This window comes from Henningerozyma blattae, chromosome 7, assembly GCF_000315915.1.
Source record: "Henningerozyma blattae CBS 6284 chromosome 7, complete genome".
Taxonomy (NCBI): Eukaryota; Fungi; Ascomycota; class Saccharomycetes; order Saccharomycetales; family Saccharomycetaceae; genus Henningerozyma; species Henningerozyma blattae.
Window position 1 is genome coordinate 759,011 of NC_020191.1, and position 21,530 is coordinate 780,540.

The 21,530-nt window shown below is 33.5% G+C and overlaps 11 protein-coding genes across 11 annotated transcripts; 5 read left to right on the plus strand and 6 right to left on the minus strand.

The window, feature by feature from the left end:
• Positions 1 to 458: 458 nt before the first annotated feature.
• CHS2 (chitin synthase CHS2) lies at positions 459 to 3,407 on the minus strand (the record flags this gene model as incomplete). Its single annotated transcript, XM_004181692.1, has 1 exon — positions 459 to 3,407. One exon carries the CDS (start codon positions 3,405 to 3,407, stop codon positions 459 to 461), a length of 2,949 nt encoding a protein of 982 aa, XP_004181740.1.
• Positions 3,408 to 4,015: 608 nt separating this feature from the next.
• SCO1 (Cu-binding protein SCO1) lies at positions 4,016 to 4,927 on the plus strand (the record flags this gene model as incomplete). The annotated part of the gene is made up of 1 exon (XM_004181693.1): positions 4,016 to 4,927. One exon carries the CDS (start codon positions 4,016 to 4,018, stop codon positions 4,925 to 4,927), a length of 912 nt encoding a protein of 303 aa, XP_004181741.1.
• Positions 4,928 to 5,178: 251 nt separating this feature from the next.
• OLA1 (Obg-like ATPase) lies at positions 5,179 to 6,360 on the minus strand (the record flags this gene model as incomplete). The annotated part of the gene is made up of 1 exon (XM_004181694.1): positions 5,179 to 6,360. One exon carries the CDS (start codon positions 6,358 to 6,360, stop codon positions 5,179 to 5,181), a length of 1,182 nt encoding a protein of 393 aa, XP_004181742.1.
• A 1,445-nt stretch (positions 6,361 to 7,805) lies between these two features.
• On the plus strand, positions 7,806 to 9,089 carry CSG2 (mannosylinositol phosphorylceramide synthase regulatory subunit; the record flags this gene model as incomplete). Its single annotated transcript, XM_004181695.1, has 1 exon — positions 7,806 to 9,089. One exon carries the CDS (start codon positions 7,806 to 7,808, stop codon positions 9,087 to 9,089), a length of 1,284 nt encoding a protein of 427 aa, XP_004181743.1.
• Positions 9,090 to 9,522: 433 nt separating this feature from the next.
• Positions 9,523 to 10,662, minus strand: ETR1 (enoyl-[acyl-carrier-protein] reductase; the record flags this gene model as incomplete). Its single annotated transcript, XM_004181696.1, has 1 exon — positions 9,523 to 10,662. One exon carries the CDS (start codon positions 10,660 to 10,662, stop codon positions 9,523 to 9,525), a length of 1,140 nt encoding a protein of 379 aa, XP_004181744.1.
• A 697-nt stretch (positions 10,663 to 11,359) lies between these two features.
• Positions 11,360 to 12,817, minus strand: CDS1 (phosphatidate cytidylyltransferase; the record flags this gene model as incomplete). The annotated part of the gene is made up of 1 exon (XM_004181697.1): positions 11,360 to 12,817. The coding sequence occupies one exon, from the start codon at positions 12,815 to 12,817 to the stop codon at positions 11,360 to 11,362; it is 1,458 nt and encodes a 485-aa protein (XP_004181745.1).
• Positions 12,818 to 13,396: 579 nt separating this feature from the next.
• RKM3 (protein-lysine N-methyltransferase) lies at positions 13,397 to 15,127 on the plus strand (the record flags this gene model as incomplete). Its single annotated transcript, XM_004181698.1, has 1 exon — positions 13,397 to 15,127. One exon carries the CDS (start codon positions 13,397 to 13,399, stop codon positions 15,125 to 15,127), a length of 1,731 nt encoding a protein of 576 aa, XP_004181746.1.
• A 614-nt stretch (positions 15,128 to 15,741) lies between these two features.
• RPL4A (60S ribosomal protein uL4) lies at positions 15,742 to 16,830 on the plus strand (the record flags this gene model as incomplete). The annotated part of the gene is made up of 1 exon (XM_004181699.1): positions 15,742 to 16,830. The coding sequence occupies one exon, from the start codon at positions 15,742 to 15,744 to the stop codon at positions 16,828 to 16,830; it is 1,089 nt and encodes a 362-aa protein (XP_004181747.1).
• Positions 16,831 to 17,118: 288 nt separating this feature from the next.
• HMT1 (protein-arginine omega-N methyltransferase HMT1) lies at positions 17,119 to 18,165 on the minus strand (the record flags this gene model as incomplete). The annotated part of the gene is made up of 1 exon (XM_004181700.1): positions 17,119 to 18,165. The coding sequence occupies one exon, from the start codon at positions 18,163 to 18,165 to the stop codon at positions 17,119 to 17,121; it is 1,047 nt and encodes a 348-aa protein (XP_004181748.1).
• A 338-nt stretch (positions 18,166 to 18,503) lies between these two features.
• Positions 18,504 to 19,139, minus strand: PSF1 (DNA replication protein PSF1; the record flags this gene model as incomplete). The annotated part of the gene is made up of 1 exon (XM_004181701.1): positions 18,504 to 19,139. One exon carries the CDS (start codon positions 19,137 to 19,139, stop codon positions 18,504 to 18,506), a length of 636 nt encoding a protein of 211 aa, XP_004181749.1.
• A 319-nt stretch (positions 19,140 to 19,458) lies between these two features.
• On the plus strand, positions 19,459 to 21,465 carry RAD61 (Rad61p; the record flags this gene model as incomplete). Its single annotated transcript, XM_004181702.1, has 1 exon — positions 19,459 to 21,465. One exon carries the CDS (start codon positions 19,459 to 19,461, stop codon positions 21,463 to 21,465), a length of 2,007 nt encoding a protein of 668 aa, XP_004181750.1.
• Between the last annotated feature and the right edge of the window lie 65 nt (positions 21,466 to 21,530).

The following is a 21,530-nucleotide window of genomic DNA, read 5'->3' on the forward strand; positions in this document are numbered from 1 at the left end:
TTGTTGTTACTGTTGAATCGGTAATATTTAAACAAACATCTAATAAAATAAAAATGCTTAGATCAAAAGATTCTTACTAAGATAAAATATTACTGATAGTATTATATCTACTCAAAATAGTAAAAATACATCTGTCAGGAAAATGGGATAGGAAGTGATGTCAAAAATAGAGTTACTGTGAACCATGGTGGGAAATATCACAATATAAAATGTCTCAGTTACAAAAGTGTTGGAGATGTTTACTATATAATATACTATTTATTATTTAGTGGAGTAGTGGTATTAAAGTGTTTATATTTTGTTTATCAATGTCAGCTTGTCTGATTTGAATGAGTGACGACAGTCACTGACAAAAATATTGGATGATGGAAAATAACAATGACTGAGATAAATAATAATATACAAAAGAAAAGGCAGAAGAAAATCTTGTAGAAATGAGATGAATAAAATTAGTTTAATTAGTCCTTGTGGAACATTCCTATCTTTGGTAGATGGGAATTGCCCTTGGCATCTGCCTTGTTAAAATAGCTCACAGTGAGACGTAAATATTGCATGAATAAGAAAGCCATAGAACCTGCACATCTGAATGCAGCAAGAGCAGCAACACTCCATAATAGGAAAATCAGATATTTATTATCCACATCGGCTGGAGAATAGATTTGTGTAATGGCCATAACCAACAACAAGTTAGTTAGCATCCAGATCATGACTATTCTGGTTCTAATGTCTCTATAATAGTCATTACGATGTTGAGCTTCGTCAAAGTGTTCTTCCTCTATCTCGACTTCTTTCAAACGACTTTTAATTTCAATAAATTTCTTATCAACTTCTTGTGGCCAATCTGTTTCCACAATTTGTTTACCATCAGGACCTTGAACAACAATAGCTTTAGCTAATGGCTTTGAAGTGCCTGTAGAACCTTTAGTACCCCAGGAAACATCATGGGTATTACAGAATGCAAAGATTTGTAAAGTGCAGGTAAAAGCAGGTAATGTTACAAAATATTGTAAAGATGATGAAAAGATATGCCATGGATCCAAATACATGAAAGAGGAAAACACATATAGCCCATAAGTGGACAATATTGAAATGACGATATTAACAAATGTACTATAAGACTCGGTATGCTTAACTAAAGTCTGGATAGCAAATAACAGGCCACAAACCAATGAATAAATTGCACAAATAGTAATAATAACCATTGATGTTAAGAATAACCATTTAGCACCTTGTGGTCTATTACCCATAGATATGATAAAACAACAAGCCAAATCACAAATGATTAAATATTTGAAGAAAATAAATAAAGCAACACCATTGTGAATAACCTGGTTCAATGAACCAGCCAAATAATAGAATGTAATGACAAAGTTTGCAATGGAGAACCATCCAAATAAACTTTGAACAAATTGATAGAAAAATTCAATATGAAAGAAAAATTTACGCGTTATAGAATGTCTGGTTTTCCAAATTTGGTAGAAATGTAATTGAGCAAACATAGCAGCAAACATGGCACCATTTAACCAACGCCTTCTTTGAGAAATAAATTCAGGGACATCTTCTGGTACATCTGTTTCACCAGTAGCTTCCTTAACATATTTTAACACCCAACGTGCATCTCTCTTAGCAACCAGTTCCCAACATAAAATTCTATCTTCTGCTAAATACATATTAGCTGTAAAAACGTCATGATCTCTACCTTCCTGTGTTTCACCTAAGAAATATGAATATAATGGACCAGTCCCATCTTCATGGTTCAATAGAGCACGATATCTATAAGCTGATAATGCACCTGGTAAGACAGAAATATAACCAAAAATACTTTCTAAGGGTTTATCCAAAATATTAGACATTTTATATTCAAAATTTTGAGATGCTACCAAAGGATTCAATAATTTTTTACCATAACTACCAGTCATAGTAGTAATTTGCCCAGCAGCACCCGCAACATTGGAATCCCTATCAAATGCCTTCCATAAATGATAAATTGCGACATCGTTTAAACGGGTACCAACATCTACTAAACAAACGACATTTGGCTGTAAGACTGGACAAAACGCATTAAATAACCAACGATGAGAGTTAATTTTCTTTTTATTTTCTTCTTTTAAACAAAATACGAATTGAACAGGTACAATTCCTTTAGAAACATAATCTAAATCAGAATTTATTGAAATTTGGGTTGTCAATTCAAAAATGTGAGCCTTGACTGAATCACCATTAACAGAAGCTTTAGCCATATCTTCTTGGTAAACACCTAAGGCAGCTAAGTAATCTAGAGATCCTTGATTAACCTTTGATCTACCATCACTAATTAAGATTACAGATGCTTTTTTCCAACCATTTTCACCCCAAACTGGGGATTTACTACGAGTACATAAATGAGAAATATTTTTCATGATTGAATGCACAGTTCTTGCCAAACCAAATTTATCTTCGTTATACATTGTAATACAAATAACAATTTGGCATTCTCTGTTCATTTCTGCGAACCTTAGGGAGTAACCCTGCTCCAAAAATTCATCTGGATCAGCAGTACAAGCAGTATATCTCATCTCGGTAAATTCCGGAGAATCTCTTCTTGGCAATGTTTCTAATAGGGGTCTTGGGATTGGATTATCTAGTTTTAAAATAGCCTTATTTGGTGCTACAGCAGGTCTCTTTCTACTTTCTGAATTAGCACGTCTAACGTAATCACGTCTAACTGGGTGGTTTAATTCAAATCTAGTTTCACCAAATGTTTCGCTAGAAAATATAGTTGATTGATCATCATCATAAGAATTACGGATTTTACTTTCTTCATAATAATTTGATGATGAAGCTGCAGTAGAGGTTATTGAAATTGAACCAGAATATTTTGAATTCTGGGAATAATTTCTTGAGCCTGCAAAAATGTTATTTGAGTTTGGTCTGATACTACTTGGAACTCTTGAAGGATTGAAAGGTGATTGTGGTGGTGGTTGTTGCGAGTAGTAGCTACTTATTATATCTTCTTCTTCATCCTCATCATCAGAAACTGGAGCCATGTTAATAATAGTGTCTTGAGGTCTCTTTGGAGACTGTTGCAAATTGGCAGTATATCTGTTTACTACAGGAGAATTTGGAACACTGTCACGATAAAATTGACTTCTCTTCCGACGATCTGGGGAATATCTTACTGCAGCTTTAGATGGAGATGGAGGCAACCCTTGAAAATTCCCTGAATCATAAAAGTCATCTTCATATTTATCATCAAATATATTTTGATTATTATTCATATTCATTTGAAAATTATTATTATGTGTTGGATCTCTTGAATTTCTGCTACCTTCAGTACTGCTATTGGTGTAAAATCTACTCAAACCAGGCCTTGAATTTCTATTCGGAGATCCTGAATTTGGATCAACCATGAAAGGATTATCGGTCATTATTTTACTTGTATTGATTTATGTCTTGATAATACAAAGCTTTAAGTCTCTTAGGAGGAAATATTTAAAATATGTAGACAATATGAGAAGGGTATTGAAAAAAATATAGTGTCAAATTCCATAGACAAATTCAATATATTTAAATAAAATTTGATTCTCAAAAAAACAATAACAAAAATCACTAACTCGTAGGGGTAACGATGTTTCAAAATTCCATATTGGTAATAAAAATTTCTTTAAAAACACTAAAAGGTATTGATCTGGGCTTAATTACCTTCCTTGAAATGTGAAAAAAATTATTATATATTCTTGTTGATTATTTTGCCCAATTAGTCCATATATTGCAATTCCCTGTTTAGGTAAAACATAAACAATCAAACCCTATATGTAACCCTACCCATTTAGGTTTGAAATTCTTTCGGAAAAGGGTTGTTAACTCGAGAATTATTATGAAAAAAAAACAAATTAGGGATAACAGCATTGTTAATAAAGAAGGAGAAAAAGAGAAATCATAAATTTATTGCAATTATGTTTAGAAGTTTAAAATAAATACACAATTGGCAATTGAATTATAAAACATTGAAAGAGTTCAAAAAGATTATAAAAAAATGCAACGTCTCACCACTGCTTCAAAGATTGGATATAGAAGAACAAGTCAATTATTTTTCAGGAGAAATAATACAGGTTTAATCAATAATTATCGTAATGTTGTTCGTCTATCAAACCCCACAGAGAATTGCTTTAAAATGAATAGTATTAGATATAAATCATATAGTAGAGTACCAATTGGAGGGACAAATAAAAACGCTAGTACCAAAGTGGCAACTATTGAATTTGATACATGGAAAGGTGCAGGTTTAATGGCAATAATTGCAGCAGGATTATATTATTATTTTAGAAAAGAGAAAAAACGTATAAACGAAGAGAAAATAAAACAAGCTACACAAGGATATGGTAAACCAGCTATTGGTGGACCATTTGATCTCATCGATGCAAATGGAGAAAAATTTACTCAAGAGAATTTGAAAAAACCAAATACTATTTCGTTGATTTATTTTGGGTTCACACATTGCCCTGATATTTGTCCCGATGAGTTAGACAAATTGGGTATATGGTTAAATACATTAAAAGATGGTTATAAAGGATACAAACTTCAGCCAATTTTCATTACGTGTGATCCTGCAAGAGATACCCCTGAAGTGATCAAGGCTTATTTGCAGGATTTCCACCCAAGCATTATAGGCTTGACTGGTACATATGAAAAAGTTAGAAGTGCTTGTAAAGCCTTTAGAGTATATTTCAGTACACCTGAGAATGTAAAGCCTGGGCAAGATTATTTGGTGGATCATTCAGTGTTTTTCTATATGATGGATTCTGAAGGTGAGTATATGGATGTATTAGGAATGAATAATGATGAAGAGACAGGTGTTTTAAAGATTCAAAAAAAGATTGATGAATACATTGAAGAAAAGAAGGAATCTAAGAATGAAAGTAGCAAGAGTAAAAGATGGTTTAGTTAAAATATTCATTACGTTTTAAATTGTAAACATGTTAAGGAGGTAAAAATCAGAAATAAATTTACTACTCCAACCTTTATTTATTGTTAGTATGATGATGATGATGATGATTGTAAAACCATATTAATATGCTTTAATATAAACAGTAAATAGGAGATTTATGTCTACATCTAAATATATATATTTATGTAAGATATGCCATCGATCAGAAACAATAAGCGAAGAAAATAATAGAGCAATAATTAAGAGGTACTCTAATTCTTACCGGCACCAGCTCTGAAATAAATGACATCACCGTCTTCTACGACATAATCTTTACCCTTTTGTTGTAATTTACCAGCGGCTTTAACAGCAGCTTCATCTTTGTATTCGATGACGTCGGCATATTTCATGACTTGAGCTAAGATAAAAGTGTTCATTAAATCATTATGAATGACACCAGCAGCTTGTGGAGCTTTAGTACCATCTCTAATAGTCCATTCACGAACTTCGTCAGCACCAGCAGTGAAGAAGGAAATCAAATCCAATTTCTTTCTCATGGTGGTAACGATCTTTGGTAAAGCGGAAACAGTACCCAAGTTTTTCAATTCTTCAGCACTTTCTTCTTCAGTCATATGAGATAATTTTTCTTCCAAACAAACAGAAAATGGAATAATTAAATCACCTGGAGAATGAGCATCAACCCATTCCTTAATTTTCAAAAGATGCTTGTTCTTCTTTCTAATGTAATCTCTTTCTGATAAGTTGATCAAATAAATAGTTGGCTTAGCGGTTAATAAATATAATGAGTTAATAATTTCGACTTCCTTAGGGGTCCAAGTTTGGTTGGCAACTCTTTGGCCAGATTTCAACAATTCAATCAATCTTTCAATGAATTTAGCTTCTTCCTTCTTTTGTTTAACTTCCAAGGATTGACCACCTCTCTTGGCAATCTTTTCCGCAGCTTCTAAAGCTTTTTCACAGAATTCAATATCTTTCAAACTCAATTCAGTGTTGATAATTTCCAAATCACGAGCTGGGTTAACATCACCTTCGATATGAATAATTTCGGCATCATCGAAACATCTGACAACTTGATAGATGGAATCGACAGCTCTAATGTGAGACAAGAAAGCATTACCTAAACCTTCACCAGCAGAAGCACCTTTGGTCAAACCAGCAATATCATACACGGTCAAATGAGCTGGCACTTCAGAGGCAGGCTTATAAATCTTACACAACTCATCGAATCTTGGAGAAGGAACAATAACACGGGCTTCTTCAGGGTCAATGGTAGCAAAAGGGTAGTTGGCTGGGTTACCCAATGGACATCTAGTAATGGCTTGGAAAAAAGTAGACTTCCCGACGTTGGCCAAACCGACAATACCAGCTTTTAAGTTGTTACCTGGACGACCTAGCAAGATCTTTTGTTCTTCAACCTTCTTCTTTGGTGGCATACTGTTGGTGTTATGATTACTGTTACCCAATTTCTTGCTTTTCTTCTTCCATAAAGTCGATCCTGAATGTAATGAAGCCACTCTTATAACAGAACCACAACGATGCCCAGAGCCAACAACCACACAGGCCATTATTGGGCTGATCTTTGCATTTCTTGCGATGACGACAGAATAGCCTCGAATCAAACTCATCCCAGACTGTAACGCTCACTTGCTCTGCTCGACGCTACGTAATGGACATGACCAACAATGCTGTACATGCTCCAAACTCTCTCTCTCTCTCTGCATCCACTATTCAATATCACTACTACCTACCTACTTTCCAAACATCTTACCCTATACTATTCAAGCAAGACTCGACTCGATTCGGCTCGACGTTTACTATTGTCTTTCCATCATTACCTTACTTACTACTTCCTATTACCTAGCTTGACCCACTTTGAACTGTGTGTCCACAGAACCCACAGCATCGTCTTGTCCAGTGAAAAATTTTTCAGTATTCATCCATCAATACAACAAAGCTTTTGTTATTGGCTTGTCGGAAAAACTTGGAAAGTTACCCGGGATGTCACGTGCGGGTAACAGAGAGCAAAAAATAACCGAGAAAAAAGCAAGACACCGAAAAACGTGCGGGTAACAGTCCCCGGGAAAACTCCGTGGGTTCACAACAAAAACAACAACAACAATATCCGCAAAAAGTTTCAGTAGCATGTGAAGGCCATTTGTTATGGACGTGGCATGTTTGAGCATGTTTGAGCTTAATTTGTAGTGTTTTGCAACTTTGTAACTTTTTGCAGCTTTCTACAGCTTTTTTCATTATGGTTTGTTATCGATGGTGAGTGGGTAGTGGAGTATACTATGGGGTAACCTTTTAGTGGATGAGCCTTTGCACAGCATTTCCTGGGAAACCAGAGAAGCGTGGGCCAAGTGGTGGTGGTGGAACTTGGCAAACTTGCTTGTAGTTAGTTTGACAGTAGTAGCAGCAGCAGCAGCAGTTGTAGTACATAGTGTTCTGGGTATTTAAGCAGTTGTGCTCTTGTGCTGCTGTTTCTTGAGTCCCCTTGTAGTGTAGCAGCGTCTCTTTGTTCTTTCCCAGCACTGTTGGTGGCCCGATAGATTGACAACTAGAAAAGACACTCCTATTTTTGTCCAGGTATTTTGGCGAGCATAGCTATCACAGCATTCCTGAATATCGTTCAGCGTAACTTATTATTAATACCATTCATCATAGATCTTTTTTATTTATCCATCATTGGCTCTTTTATTCTATCAGATATTCTTTTGTTGCCCCCTTTTTCCTGCTTTGCATAGACTTAATAGCATATTGAAAAGCATATTTTTTACTTTTCTTTGTAGCATACGTTAAATCACGTTTAACACACCTATTATAATACCCTCCCCCCCCCCCCCTCCTTTACATACCTCTACACGTATTCAAACGCACAATGCCTCCAGTATTGATCTGGGTAACCACTTGTATATCGTATGTCATACAGACTAGGCTGCTGTCCAAGATTCAATCGAAACAGTTTGCCCTCCATGTGGCTGCTATAACCAGAGATAGTAGTAAAATACAGACGGATCACCCCAGTGACGATAATGGTCCAAATGCATTGACTGTTTATTTGGCTTTTATGTACTTTGGTGGTTGGTTGTTGTTATTGCCGTTAAGTGCTTTGATTAAAGATGAAACTAGAACTAGCCTACTACCCTTAGGTGGCTCCTCAAACCAAAGGCCTGCCGCCATTAGATCACCTACCACATCTAGTGAGCGTGGATTGGCCAATGGAGCCGACTCAGTAACTCCCTCTGTGACTTCTTCGACGTCTGCTTTAGATATACCACCAACGATTGCTGAAGAGGATCTACTAGCTGTAGATGAATTGATCATAGATCGGTACTCCACAATGTCAACTTCAGATGTTTTGTATTATGTGGCAAAATTATCATTCATGTCGTTAACTGTGGTGGTCCCAATGATTTGCTATAATTTAGCATTAGCATTATGCCCAGCTTTTGAAGTCGTAATCATGCAAAGAGTATCAATTTTCGAAATAACTTCATTGTTATATGGTGTCACCAATATTGCCAAGAGGAAAAGTTTATTTACTAAATATGTCTTTATGATGGTCGCTTTATTAAGTATTTTGGTGATCGGCTATAATAAAGCGACTTGTGATTTATTAGATGGGAAAATTAAAGTTAATAAAGAAACTGGAGAATTGGCTGATCCTTTCTTATTTGATCGTTTGAAAGGTTATTTAATTTGTGGATTGGGCTCTTTGCCCATTGGTTTATTTTATGTGTTTTGGAATACTTGGTTTAATGGGCCAGATGCAAATCCAAAGAGACAGGGGCATCATTTATCAATGATTGGTTTAATAAGTATGATCATGCTATTACCGTTCTTCCCCAAGTTCCCCTTCTACAATCACAAGATTTCCCTTTTGTATAGCATCAAGTCATTCTGGTTACCTCTATTATTTTCTGTGATCTTTGGAACTGTACCAAATTTACTATCCATCATATATTTGAATAGAAATTACTCACCAGAATATTCTACTACAACTAATTTGGGTTCTGTCATTTTAATGGGTATCGTGGAATATATATTGGACCCAGAAAGTAAAACTATTTTAAAATGGGAAGTTATTGGTTATGCAACAGTTATCGTGGCTTGCATTTATTTGTCAGTAGCTTACTATGGTAAGAGAAAGTTTTTACGTTAATTTAAAATTCTTACACCAATTATTTTTTTTGTTTTCCTTAGAGTGGCACGATATATATCTCTCTATATTAACTCATCCATCAATCGGTGTAACTTATAAACAAAAGGGCAAATAAATTAGTAGTACCTTTGTGCTTGTTTTTTTTTTTTTGTCCTTCCACATTTACATCGTCATTAATATTACTCTACTCTAATTTTAATTTCACATTATCTTACTTACATTTTCATTCAATTATTTATAAATTAACCATTTTTCCAGTATTTTTTTCTAATTTGTTTTATATCCCTATATAATTACTTATTTATTCATATAATTGTTTAACTGATGCGTTTTTTTACAAGTTTTATATATACTTTTGTTTAGTTGTCTGTTTGTTTATTTTTAAATCATGAATATTAGCAGTCTTATATCAAAAGTAGCTCCATTGCCGTTCTTAATCCCAATTCAATACAACCAACTTCTTCTTACCAGTAGAGTTAATACCGTCTTTGACAAGATCCAAAACTTGTTCATCAGTGAATTTCTTAACATCCCAAGTTAATGGTATAATTTCATCTTTTGGTGAGATAATATCACCATTCGTATATAATTTAACAAATTCATGTACTGCTTCAATTTTACTTTCAGGGTTACGTTTAACATTGTCAGTAATCCAAAACCCTTTAGAAGTTAAACCTTTAAAGATATGAAGAGAGGTTGGTAAAGTCACAGGTTGTTTGGACATACCTCCATATGTTAACATCAACCCGTCTCTTTGTAATTTTCTAGCAATAGCACCACTAGATTTACCACCAACAGAGTTTAATGCCAACTTTATATTTGGATTTGGTCCCAAGAATTTGGGTAAAATTGTCTTATTAAATTCTTTATCATAATTTTGACTTTCAGAAATAACTTTGGTTGCACCAAATTTTTCTTCTAATGTTTTAGCAACTTCTTCAAAGTTATCACGATCACGTATAACACTTAAGGAGTTAATTCCCTTAGCTTTAGCTATTTGAGTGACAAACTTAGATACACCAGAAGTACCTGCATTTTGGACTAGCCAATCATTTTCCTTAGGATTCCAATCTTTAATGTAATCATTGACTAATTGATATGCAGTACACCCATTGACACCAACTGTAGCTGCAGTGTAGATATCTAATCCATTAACTTTTACTAATTCATTATCTCTATCAAATAATCTGTAATTGGACCACGTTCCTTGATTCGAACGAATAGGGATTACCCAATCACCAATTTTAAAGGATGAGCTTTTATTTTCTGGTAGAGATATAACTTCAAAGACACCTTCATTCCCAGCAATAGCGGAAGGTTCCGATGTTGAATAGTCATAGGTCTTATCTGGAAGAGATGGATAAACCCCTTGAAGTTGATTAATGTCCGATGGATTAATTGGAAATGCCAAGGTACGTACCACAATTGATTTAGATAGATTCTGCTTTGGCTGATAATTTTGTAATGATAATACTGAAGAACAATCTTCAAGGTTATGGTTAGAATATATTATCGATTTGAACGTTGTTGGTAATTTAGATGCCATTCTCTTGGTAATTCTGACGCCCGACATTATGTTAAATATAAATAGCAATAATGATGTTTGATAGCCTTAAATTGAATATTTAATTAGTTTATTCAATTAATATATATACAAAAAAATGAAGTTACTTTCAAATAAAACTAGATAAAATCGCTTTTCAACGTTTACCCCAATCCTTTATTACTCTTCGGATCTGTCCTCTTCGTTTTATACTTACTACCTTTAATTTCCCAATTCCGGTTCATCCTAAAAATCTCCATTATTCCCTCCATTCTTCCGTGACAGTAATAAATAAAAAGTAATACCAAAAACAACAGTAACTTTATTACGAAATCAAAAAAAGAAGAGTAATCCATATGAGATAAAATAAGAAAATCTGTCGAAGTAAAATAAATGGTATTGGTAATGGTTGGTCTGCAAAAAATTGACCATTATTGGTATATAAGGGATATAAAATATTTAGATAAAAAAAAGGAGAGGTAGTGTAATGGGGAAAAATCACAATAATAACATGTGGTGGATAACAGGATAGGTATTAACAATTCGATATATTAATGGAAAAGATCATTAATACCCTGTCGTATAATATAAAAATACAGATATGAACAAATGTCATAATAAAATAGAACAGTTAAAAAAAAATTGATAATTTAGGAACGTTCTAATAATATGAAGAATTTTAGAATCGAGAAAAATAAAATTGTTAGGATATTAATTCCCGGTTTTCTTAAAATGAAGTGGTTAAGGACTCAGAGACATTGGCATAAACTTCATTCAAGGCTTGATAGCCTTTATCAGGAATTACACCCCTTGAAAAAAGAGCTTGAGTTAGCATGCAAATTAAGTCAACAATTTGACGTTCATCAAAATTCATTAGAATTGTTGATAAAATAGTTTGAACAGTAATTCTATGTTCATTAATAAATGTCTCGTAGTACAAATTAGTGAAAGAGCCCATTAAAAATTGGCAATCAATTCTATCAGTAATACCACCATGGCCTGGAATAGTGTGGCCAAAATCTTTAACTTTAAATGTTCTCTTTAAACCTGAAGCGAAAAAACCACCAAATGGAGCAAATAATGAGGCAAATGTGGCCAAATTTAATGCATGGAAATAAATTGGTTTCATTGTAATGACTGAAATACCAATTTTCTCAAAAATAATTGGAGGTAATCTGAAATCTTGTGGAATGAAAACAGGGTTCAATTCACATTGTAAAGGTGAGAAGAAATTAGTGGTTACATCAGTTACAGGACAAATCAAATAATTAAAAGGGACTAATAATTTGGTTAGAACAATACTGAACAATGCAGTAAAAAACCAAGCACCAATAAAACCTTCTAAAGTCTTCTTTGGAGATATTTCAATTAATTTAGTACGGCCAAAGGTAATACCACACAAGTATGCAAAGATATCATTGATAATAACTAAACCACAAGGCATTAAGAACCAAAATAGACCATTGATGACATTGTTAATACCTAAATGAGCTTGGAAAACAACTAACAGTAGAACCATGTGGGTGATGCACAAGGAGCCAAATTGGTATTTTAAAGAGCCCCTTCTTAAACTATAAACAAATAACATGAAACCAAACAAATAAGAGAAATAACAAACAAATCTATGATAAGTAATAACTAAAGTTAAAATCTTATATTTAAAAAAGAAATCTTGGAAGAATGCAAATAATGATATACCATTTAAGTAATATATAGTAGTGAAAAGTAAATGCCAATTAGCTAGTTTTGTCATTGGCAATTTTTTGAAACGAGCTGTTTCACCAGTTACATTAATACATTCTTTAAAAGTTGCAATTTGACATAAAAAGATTAATGTAATACACCAGATATAACCAGAGGCTAAAACAGCAAAAAAACCAGATATTAAAAATAAGGAAGTTATGGTTCTAACTACGAAGTTATGGTTCCTAGTTTCCTTCACTGGCTCTCCAGAAGTAGGAGCAGAAGTGGCAGCACTGGTAGAACTCTCATTCTTCTTTTCTGGAATATTTGGGGAACTTTCTTTCGAGCGATTTATAGCTTTTTCAGAATTGGCTTTCTTGTTACTGCCTTTACTCTTAGACTTTTTACCTGCCATCTTGTTTAGCTTATTATACTGATAGGTGTTTTTAAGGTAATAATATCCGTGCTGTACAAAATCGAGTTCAGAAGTTGAAGCTTTCATATACTCTACAATTACAATAAAGAATTGATTGAAAAGGCACTTCGCACAGCCAATACTTTTAAACCATATCACATCCACACTGGAATAATTTCATCATAATTAACTCCCCATCATTATTATTTACACAAATGCGAAATGCGACATGAAATTTCAAATTTCCGAGTTGAAATTACCATATTGTATGAAAAAATAAAAAGTCACGTTCTGCATCACTTCCCACGGAGAGATAGCATATGAAAAATTCGTCAAAGATTCCTCATTAGGCAATACAAGTAGACGTTCTCATATAATATGCTGACGATCGTTTGACAGTAGGTCTTATACGATTACTGTTTGCTGACTACTCATCCCCTGCACCTCTTTGGTTTTGTAGAATTTACGTGCTTTTTATAGATTTCAACTTACCTTTCAGTTTACAGAAATGGCATAGAAGCTCATCCCGATGAGCTTGAATATTTCTAAAGTTTCAAAAATCGATGAGTATATAAAAAAAATTTCTCATATGTTATATTCAAGGAAAAACAGCTCAGATATACCGCTTGATAATACTTGGAAACACCAGTTCAGTATCAACTACATATGTCAGCCACTAGCCCGGAAGATTTGAAAGATATTTTAGATTTCGTCAAAGAATCAGATGGGACTTTTCTTTCTTCGCATTGTGAGATCAAACCTTCTAAGCTAGGTGGGTTAGGGGTATTCAGCACTAAAGATATTCATGAAGGCAGCGTTTTGTTACGTGTGCCCAAATCCTCGATCTTTTCTTCATCCAATTCCGCGGTTGCAAATTTATTATTAGATGAAGAAATCGATGGTATGCTAGCATTAAATATTGCATTTATCTATGAAACTACCGTTTTCAGGAGCACTAGTCATTGGTATAAATATTTGAAAAGTATCAAATATGAAGATAATGAAGGTACTTTGTATTTACCTCCAAGCATGTGGGATGCCAAAGTGAAGAAGTGGTTGAAAGATACTACTTTTGATGCATTACATGATGCATTAAGTCCTCAGGATGAATTGCAAGAAGGTTTTGAAATTGCAATTAATTTAGCCTTAAAATGGGGAAATGATTTTGGTTTAGAAATTCCAAAGGGGTTTTTAGATGTTGATATTGAAGATGAGAAAGATGTCAAACTAAAGTATTCAAGATTTGTCGCTACAGCATTTGCCATATCATCCAGAGTTTTCGAAATTGATAATTACCATGAAAGTGCATTGGTTCCAGTTGCTGATTTGTTTAATCATCATGTATCTACCCCAAATGTTCGATTTATTTCCCTGTATGAAGTTTGTTATAAATGTGGTGAGCCTGGTATGTGCAAACATCTAATAGCCGAGGAAGTTATTGAAGAACAAAAGAAAGAAAAATCTATGGAAATCATAGAAAATCCTTCTCAAGATTCTATAGTGGATACGGAACTCATCCAATGTCTCGAAAATGGTGATTTTGATGAAGAAGATAACAGCATGTCAGAAAATGAAAATAATGATAGCCAAGATGAAGATGACAATGTTACTGAAGCTGCTAACGATATATACGGCAATAAAATAGATCCTGAAGATTGTGTAGAATTGGCTGTCGTAGTTCCAATCTCTGAAGGGGAAGAAATTTTTAACTCTTATGGTGAAATGCCGAATTCATATCTTATGGCTAGATATGGGTTCTGTGTTAGAGAAAACCCCTCAGACCTCCTATATCTTGGCAAACAACTGATATCATTAGCAGCAAAGGATAGGAAAATTCACGAAAGATTAGATTTTTGGAAAAATACTATTTATGAGCCATTCATAGAGTGGTATCAACTTGAAAGAAAAGAGTCGGAAGAAGATGATGATCATGAAATCTCTGATTGTAAAGATCATGACCATAGTACTCCTGCAAGTGCAGAAGAATCGGATGAATATTCAGATAATGATGAAGAAAATGACATAGAGGAGTCTGTTAAGCCTTGGTTATCCGAAATATGTCTTGATTGTGAAGGAGAGCCAACTATTTCACTCACAGCATTATCTAACTTGATATCGATGAAAAATACAGTGTACAAAAATTTTGTCAAAAAAATAGAATCTTCGAAGGAGGAAGATAACGGGAGAAAGATTTATCAAACTTTAATTTCCACTAGATCCAATAAGGATGTCAACACATTTGTGAGAGCATTATTGAAAGATGTGAGAATCTTCAAGTTACCAAAATCAAAAGACGAATTACCAAAAGATGTACAAGTCAGCGTTTTTGAATCACTACTAAGTATTTTAGCCGCTGAAAATCGCATGATAGAAATTGCCAAAAATAAATATTTATAGACACTGGTTTATTTACCACAAAAAAATATTGTGCTCATGTATAGATTTGTATCATTATATAGACTTACTACTTTTAAAGGCATAGACATTATTTGTCGTCCTCATCTCGTTCATGGCCAAGCCCTAGAAAATTCCCTCGAGCCACTTCAAATGCTTATCTTAAAAAGTAGCCTTCAGAATCAATTGAATCTATTTTGTAGATTCTAGCTCTTAGCAAACTTGGACCTTTGGACTATCCTAATCTAGAATCTTTTCAATGCATTCTTTTACTGCGCATTTCAGTAATATTTATTCTTCTGGGTGCTCTTACGTAAATTCACCCAATTATTTTATGACACTTGACCAAATTAGTATTTTCTCGCACTTTACTGACACCGAAGTCATGAAAATTTTGAACAAAACCTAGTAAAATGTCGGATTCCCATTTTCGTATCCTGAAAAAATTTTTCACTCGGCCAACGCAAAACTTCGAGTGAAAAATTTTAACAAATATATAAAGTGGCCAAATATTCAATAGTAAGTCATCGTCAAAAAAAACTCAATTTTTCTGTTATTTCTTGATTACCTTCTAACTCCTTCTAATAAAACCACCTAACACACGAACAACTATCAAAATGGCTCGTCCTCAAGTTACCGTCCAATCTTTGACTGGTACTGCTACTTCAGCAGCTTTACCATTACCAGCTGTCTTCTCTGCTCCAATCCGTCCAGATTTAGTTCACTCTGTTTTCACCTCTGTTAACAAGAACAAGAGACAAGCTTACGCTGTTTCTGAAAAGGCTGGTCACCAAACCTCTGCTGAATCTTGGGGTACTGGTCGTGCCGTCGCCAGAATTCCAAGAGTTGGTGGTGGTGGTACCCACAGATCTGGTCAAGCCGCTTTCGGTAACATGTGTCGTGGTGGTCGTATGTTTGCTCCAACTAAAACCTGGAGAAAATGGAACGTCAAGGTCAACCAAAACGAAAAACGTTATGCTACCGCTTCTGCTATCGCTGCTTCTGCTGTTGCCTCTTTAGTTTTAGCTAGAGGTCACAAGATCGAAAAGATTCCAGAAATTCCATTAGTTGTCTCTAAGGAATTCGAATCCGTCAAGAAGACCAAGGAAGCTGTCGCTGTCTTGAAGGCTGTCGGTGCTTCTTCTGATTTAGTCAAGGTTTTGAAATCTAAGAAGATGAGAGCCGGTAAGGGTAAATACAGAAACAGAAGATTCACTCAAAGAAGAGGTCCATTAGTCGTCTACGCTGAAGACAATGGTATCGTCAAGGCTTTGAGAAACATCCCAGGTGTTGAAACTTCTCCAGTTACTGCTTTGAACTTGTTGCAATTAGCTCCAGGTGCTCACTTAGGTAGATTCGTTATCTGGACTGAATCTGCTTTTGCTAAATTAGACTCTATCTGGGGTTCTGAAACCACTGCTTCTGCCAAATCTGGTTACTCTTTACCACAACACATCATCTCTACCTCTGATGTTACCAGAATCATCAACTCTTCTGAAATCCAAGCTGCTGTTAGACCAGCTGGTCAAGCTGATCAAAAGAAGGCTCATGTTCAAAAGAAGAACCCATTGAAGAACAAGCAAGTCTTATTGAGATTGAACCCATATGCTAAGGTTTTCGCTGCCGAAAAGTTAGGTTCTAAGAAAGTTGCCAAGACCTCTTCCAAGGTTTCTCAAGTCTTCAAGGAAACTTTAAACCACGCTTAGGGGATTTGATTTTATAAATACATATATTTTTGATAATTTCTAAATATTTTTTATAATAATTTTAACTCTTCAATCTAATTTTAAAAAATTTAAAAATATTATTTTTAATGTGTTGTTAAATGAAGTATTAAACAATTCTTGAACTGGATAGTAAATAGAACTATTCAATCTTAGAGTGCTTTACAAAAAAAGATTACACTTATTTATCTAGTATACAGAAATATGAATAAATACAAAATGGGATATATAGAGTAATTATAATTGATAATAATCAGGTACACCCATTTTCTAATGCATAATAAAAGAACCTTCGTTCTTGACAGATCTTTCTTCAGAGTCGGCACCCTTAGCTTGGAAATCATATTTGATCTTAATATCTAAGTCTCTGTTATTAGTTTTACTAGGCTTACAAACTAAGGTACCTTCCAATATATCACCTTTTTCACATTCTAAGTCATCTGGGAAATAGAATACGGTTTGTTTCCAATGAGTATATGGAGCATGAGGGCCAGTAGAAAATTCAATTGGTTTTCTATGTCTTGGAGCTGGGAATACAATATCAAACCAACAGATAACACCGTTAATAAAATCTTGTCTTTTAGCTTCTACCTTAAATTTAGAAGTGAATGCTAAATCAGCAACTGTAACGGTATTTAGATCAAACTCAATCAATTTGGTTTTTGTAGTGTTAACACACTTGTTGTCCACAATATCAACTAATGGTTCTTTTTTAACCAATGGAATAAACGGAGAATAATCAAATCCATAAACATCTTGCCAGTAATTTAATTTTTCATCTTTGTATTGAGAATCTTCCAACCCTGCTAAATGAATGGAGCACTTGTCTGGTAAAATTAAACCACCTTCGACTAAATACTTATCACGGGCATATAAAACGGTATCTAGCATAGACTCGTATAATAAGAAATAACCCATCCATTCAGAAATAATGATATCAACTTTTTTATATGGTAAAACAACATCTTCTAATTTACCACGTAGTAAAGTGATCTTATCTGAATAACCATTCAATTCAACGATTTCTTTGGCCATTTCAATTATATTTGACATGTCAACACCTATAACATGTTTGGCACCATTTTTAGCAGCAAACATAGACAAGATACCAGTACCACAACCAACGTCCAAAACAATCTTATCTTTAAATAGATCCTTATTTTGAACGATAGCATTTCTGTACGATAAGGTACGAACAGTATCTTGTAGCATTTCCTCATGGATACCAAAATGGTCGTAAGAATTGAAATAATGTTGTTCAAATTGGTTTAATTCATTCTTAACGGTAGCAGAATCGGCTTCAGTAGTTTTACTCATTTTGGTCCCAAAGATCTATATCTGTAAACTTATTTTAATGAAGAGGTACCCAATAAAATAATATCAAATGTTTTATACTAAATAATTGAGTTTAGCATATGATTGTAAGAGGCTAAAGATAGTAGTTCTTCAATATGATGCAGTCTGAGAAATTTTCACTTTTAGTTTGCTGTGTATTGGCCTTCGAGCGAAAATTTTCCGAATTATGGTGTAGATGTCTCGCAAAAAGAAACGAAAAAAAGGACGATGAGATGAAATTTTTCAGCAAAAAGTTGTTAAATAATAGTAGGAACGGCCAGGTTCTTGGAATATGTGACTATTTCTGTCCCGAAAATTGCTTAAATCTTTTGAAGGTACCCTTGTTGGATCAATCTTTCAACATCTGACTGTCTTACAAAAAATTGAGAATCTTTTAATAAATTGAAAACACCGTACTCAGTTTGAATTTCACCAGCATCTTTAAGAACTCTAACATCAATAAAAACATCACTTGGTGGAACCATGCTACCTGTAAGATCAATATCAGTTAATTCACCACTCTTCATTTCAGTTACGAGTTGTGCATATTCTCTCAGATATTCTTGTTCATGTGTTGATAAATCGGTAATATCTTGTCCAGCAGTTGATCCACTCCCGCTAGTAGTGATAGCATCTGTCCCATCAGAACTCCATACTTGAGAATCCAACATATCACTTCTTAATTTTTGATAAGCCATTAAACATCTCTTGTTTCGTTCCATGCATAACAAACTTACGAAATATTGGCATTTAGCTGCATCACTCTCAATATTGCCCAACTGTTGTTGCTCTTTCAAATACTCTGCATTTCTTTTTAACTGATTTACTTCTTTGAGAATATTTTTAATAATATCATCTTGGTAGGTAGGCAGTTTTGCGCATTTTTTATTTCTATTGTTCAGATGCTGTGTTCTTTTCGCTTCTAAGATTAATTTGTTCGCAAGATCACCATACATTATATAGTCCTAAAGTTGTTTAAAAATGTGTGCTATCCCTGATTTTAAGTAGTGTAGTTTTCATATAACATCAACTCCACTTACTGTCTTTCATATGGATTTTTAATATAGCTAAATTCTTTGTTCCGCACTGTTTTCCATTAGGCAAAGAAAGATTTCTAACGCGTAAAGTTTACGCGCCTGCACTACTGGCAATCTCTAAGCAATATATACTTAAAAAGTTGTGATTTTGCTTCAGCATTAAAATATAACCAGAACATCAATTCACAATAATCTGCCAATATTTTTTTACTAGATTTCATTTTATAATTACAACACAATGAAAACTTATGGTCGGAGAATGGGCACACCTGTCCTACTTAAAACAATAGATTTAGACCTTCCCATTGATTTTAGTGATGATAATTCTATAAGTGGAACAGATATTGATGAAAACCATATAACTGAACCTTCAGATAGGCATATATCTCTGGATTCTATTGAGCTAGATGATTCTGGGAATAATGATATTATCAATTCACAATTGTCTCGGCAGTCCTCAGAAATATCATCTCAACTTAATAATAAAGATATAAAAACCAATAATTCTTTCCCTCAATATAGTTCTGATACAATTAAAAATAAAAGACTAAACCAACAAGATATGGAAGAATTTGAATTCTTAGATTTACCTAAACGATCCTTAAAAAAGCGTAAAAAGACAAATTATAAAAAAAAAATTGTTAAAGAATTAAACGATATAGATACAGAAGAAAGTACTCAAGAATTACAAAGCAGAGATAACTCAAGCTCTGAAGTATTTGAAGGTGTCAAGAATGTTGGTAGATATTTATCAACTTTAAAACCTGATGGATTTGGTTTATTACACGTTGAAGAAGAGAGTGATCATCCTGATAATACTACTAACAATATTAATAAATACATGCAACCATTTGCATCGAGCAAAGCCAGATTATATGGACATTCGCGTACTATTCTAGTAGATAATCGAGAAGATGATCATGAATCAGATAAAGATGGTACTGAGATCAAGAATTACGAGGATGAAGAACTTTATAAGGAAGAAAATGGTACTGCAGATACCTCGATGTCGAGTTTTAAAATGGAGTATATTAAAACTTTCCATTATTCTGAGTTAAAAAATATGGGGGATACTTTGAAGTATCAAGATGAATTAGAGTTTCTTTCCCTCGATACAAACGATATGTCCCTCAAGGAAAATTTTGTAATTAATAAATTCGTAAATTTAGCACTGCTATTGAACTCTGAAGTTGATTTCTTCGCTTATGTCCAAAAATATAAGGCAACAGATATTTGGGAATGGTGTTTCCCAAAAAATAGAATATTTTCAGATCCCGTATTGATTCTATTACAAGGATTTTTTGCTTCTACATTATTTAACGAAAACTTTGGTGCCACTCCATCATATTTCAGTAACTTTTTAATAAAATTGCAAAAGCAAGTAAGAATCCCCAAACTTCAGTCTGATTTATCTAAGATGGCCTGTTTAAATTTTCAAGATTTTTTAAATTTTACCAATAATAAACTTGGAATTGACTATTCGTTTGAGATCTTTTCTAAATATAAGAGAGACATACTTATTGATAATAGTCAGGCAGTTTTATCATCATGTATAGATTATATTTCTAGAATCGTTGATATTGAAGAATTGAGTAATTTGGAAGCGATTTTCCAAGTATTGAACATTTTGTTAGAGAATGATATTAAAAACATGGAAATTACAAATGTTGAAAAACTGAAAATTATAGACTTTTTAATGAAATTGATGAATACCGAATATATTAATACTATGGATTTCAATAAATGTTTAATTCTATTGACCAATGATGAAGAGTTAATAATAGAAAATAGTACAAGAAATGAAATAGTAAATCATTGTTTCAAGTATTTTATTGCATCCATAGATATTATAAACGATGCTACACGAAATACATCAGAAGATTACAAACTACTACCATTATTGGATATCAATGTTTTAATTTTAAAGCTTGGATTATGTTTAAACGTAGTTAGTTCTTCTCAGATTTCTTTAGATATACATTGTGAGTCATCATGGTCCGATTTAACTATTTTAATGCATTCAATATCAACTACAAACCCCTCTAAATCAGATAATCTAGAGCCACAAGTGGAGTTCATATACAATATGATATTACTTAACGTTGCTTATCTGTATATCAAACAAAATAATGATGAGCATTTAAAGAAAAAAGATCTCAATTTAATAGTTGTTTCACTTAAAAAATTTTATGAAGATACAAATGATTATAATGAAAGTATTCATTTGAAAATCAAAAAGCTTTAGATGCTCTTTAAAAATGCATTAATAGTTAGGTATAAACTTGTTTTGTATAACTGCTATTACAAACA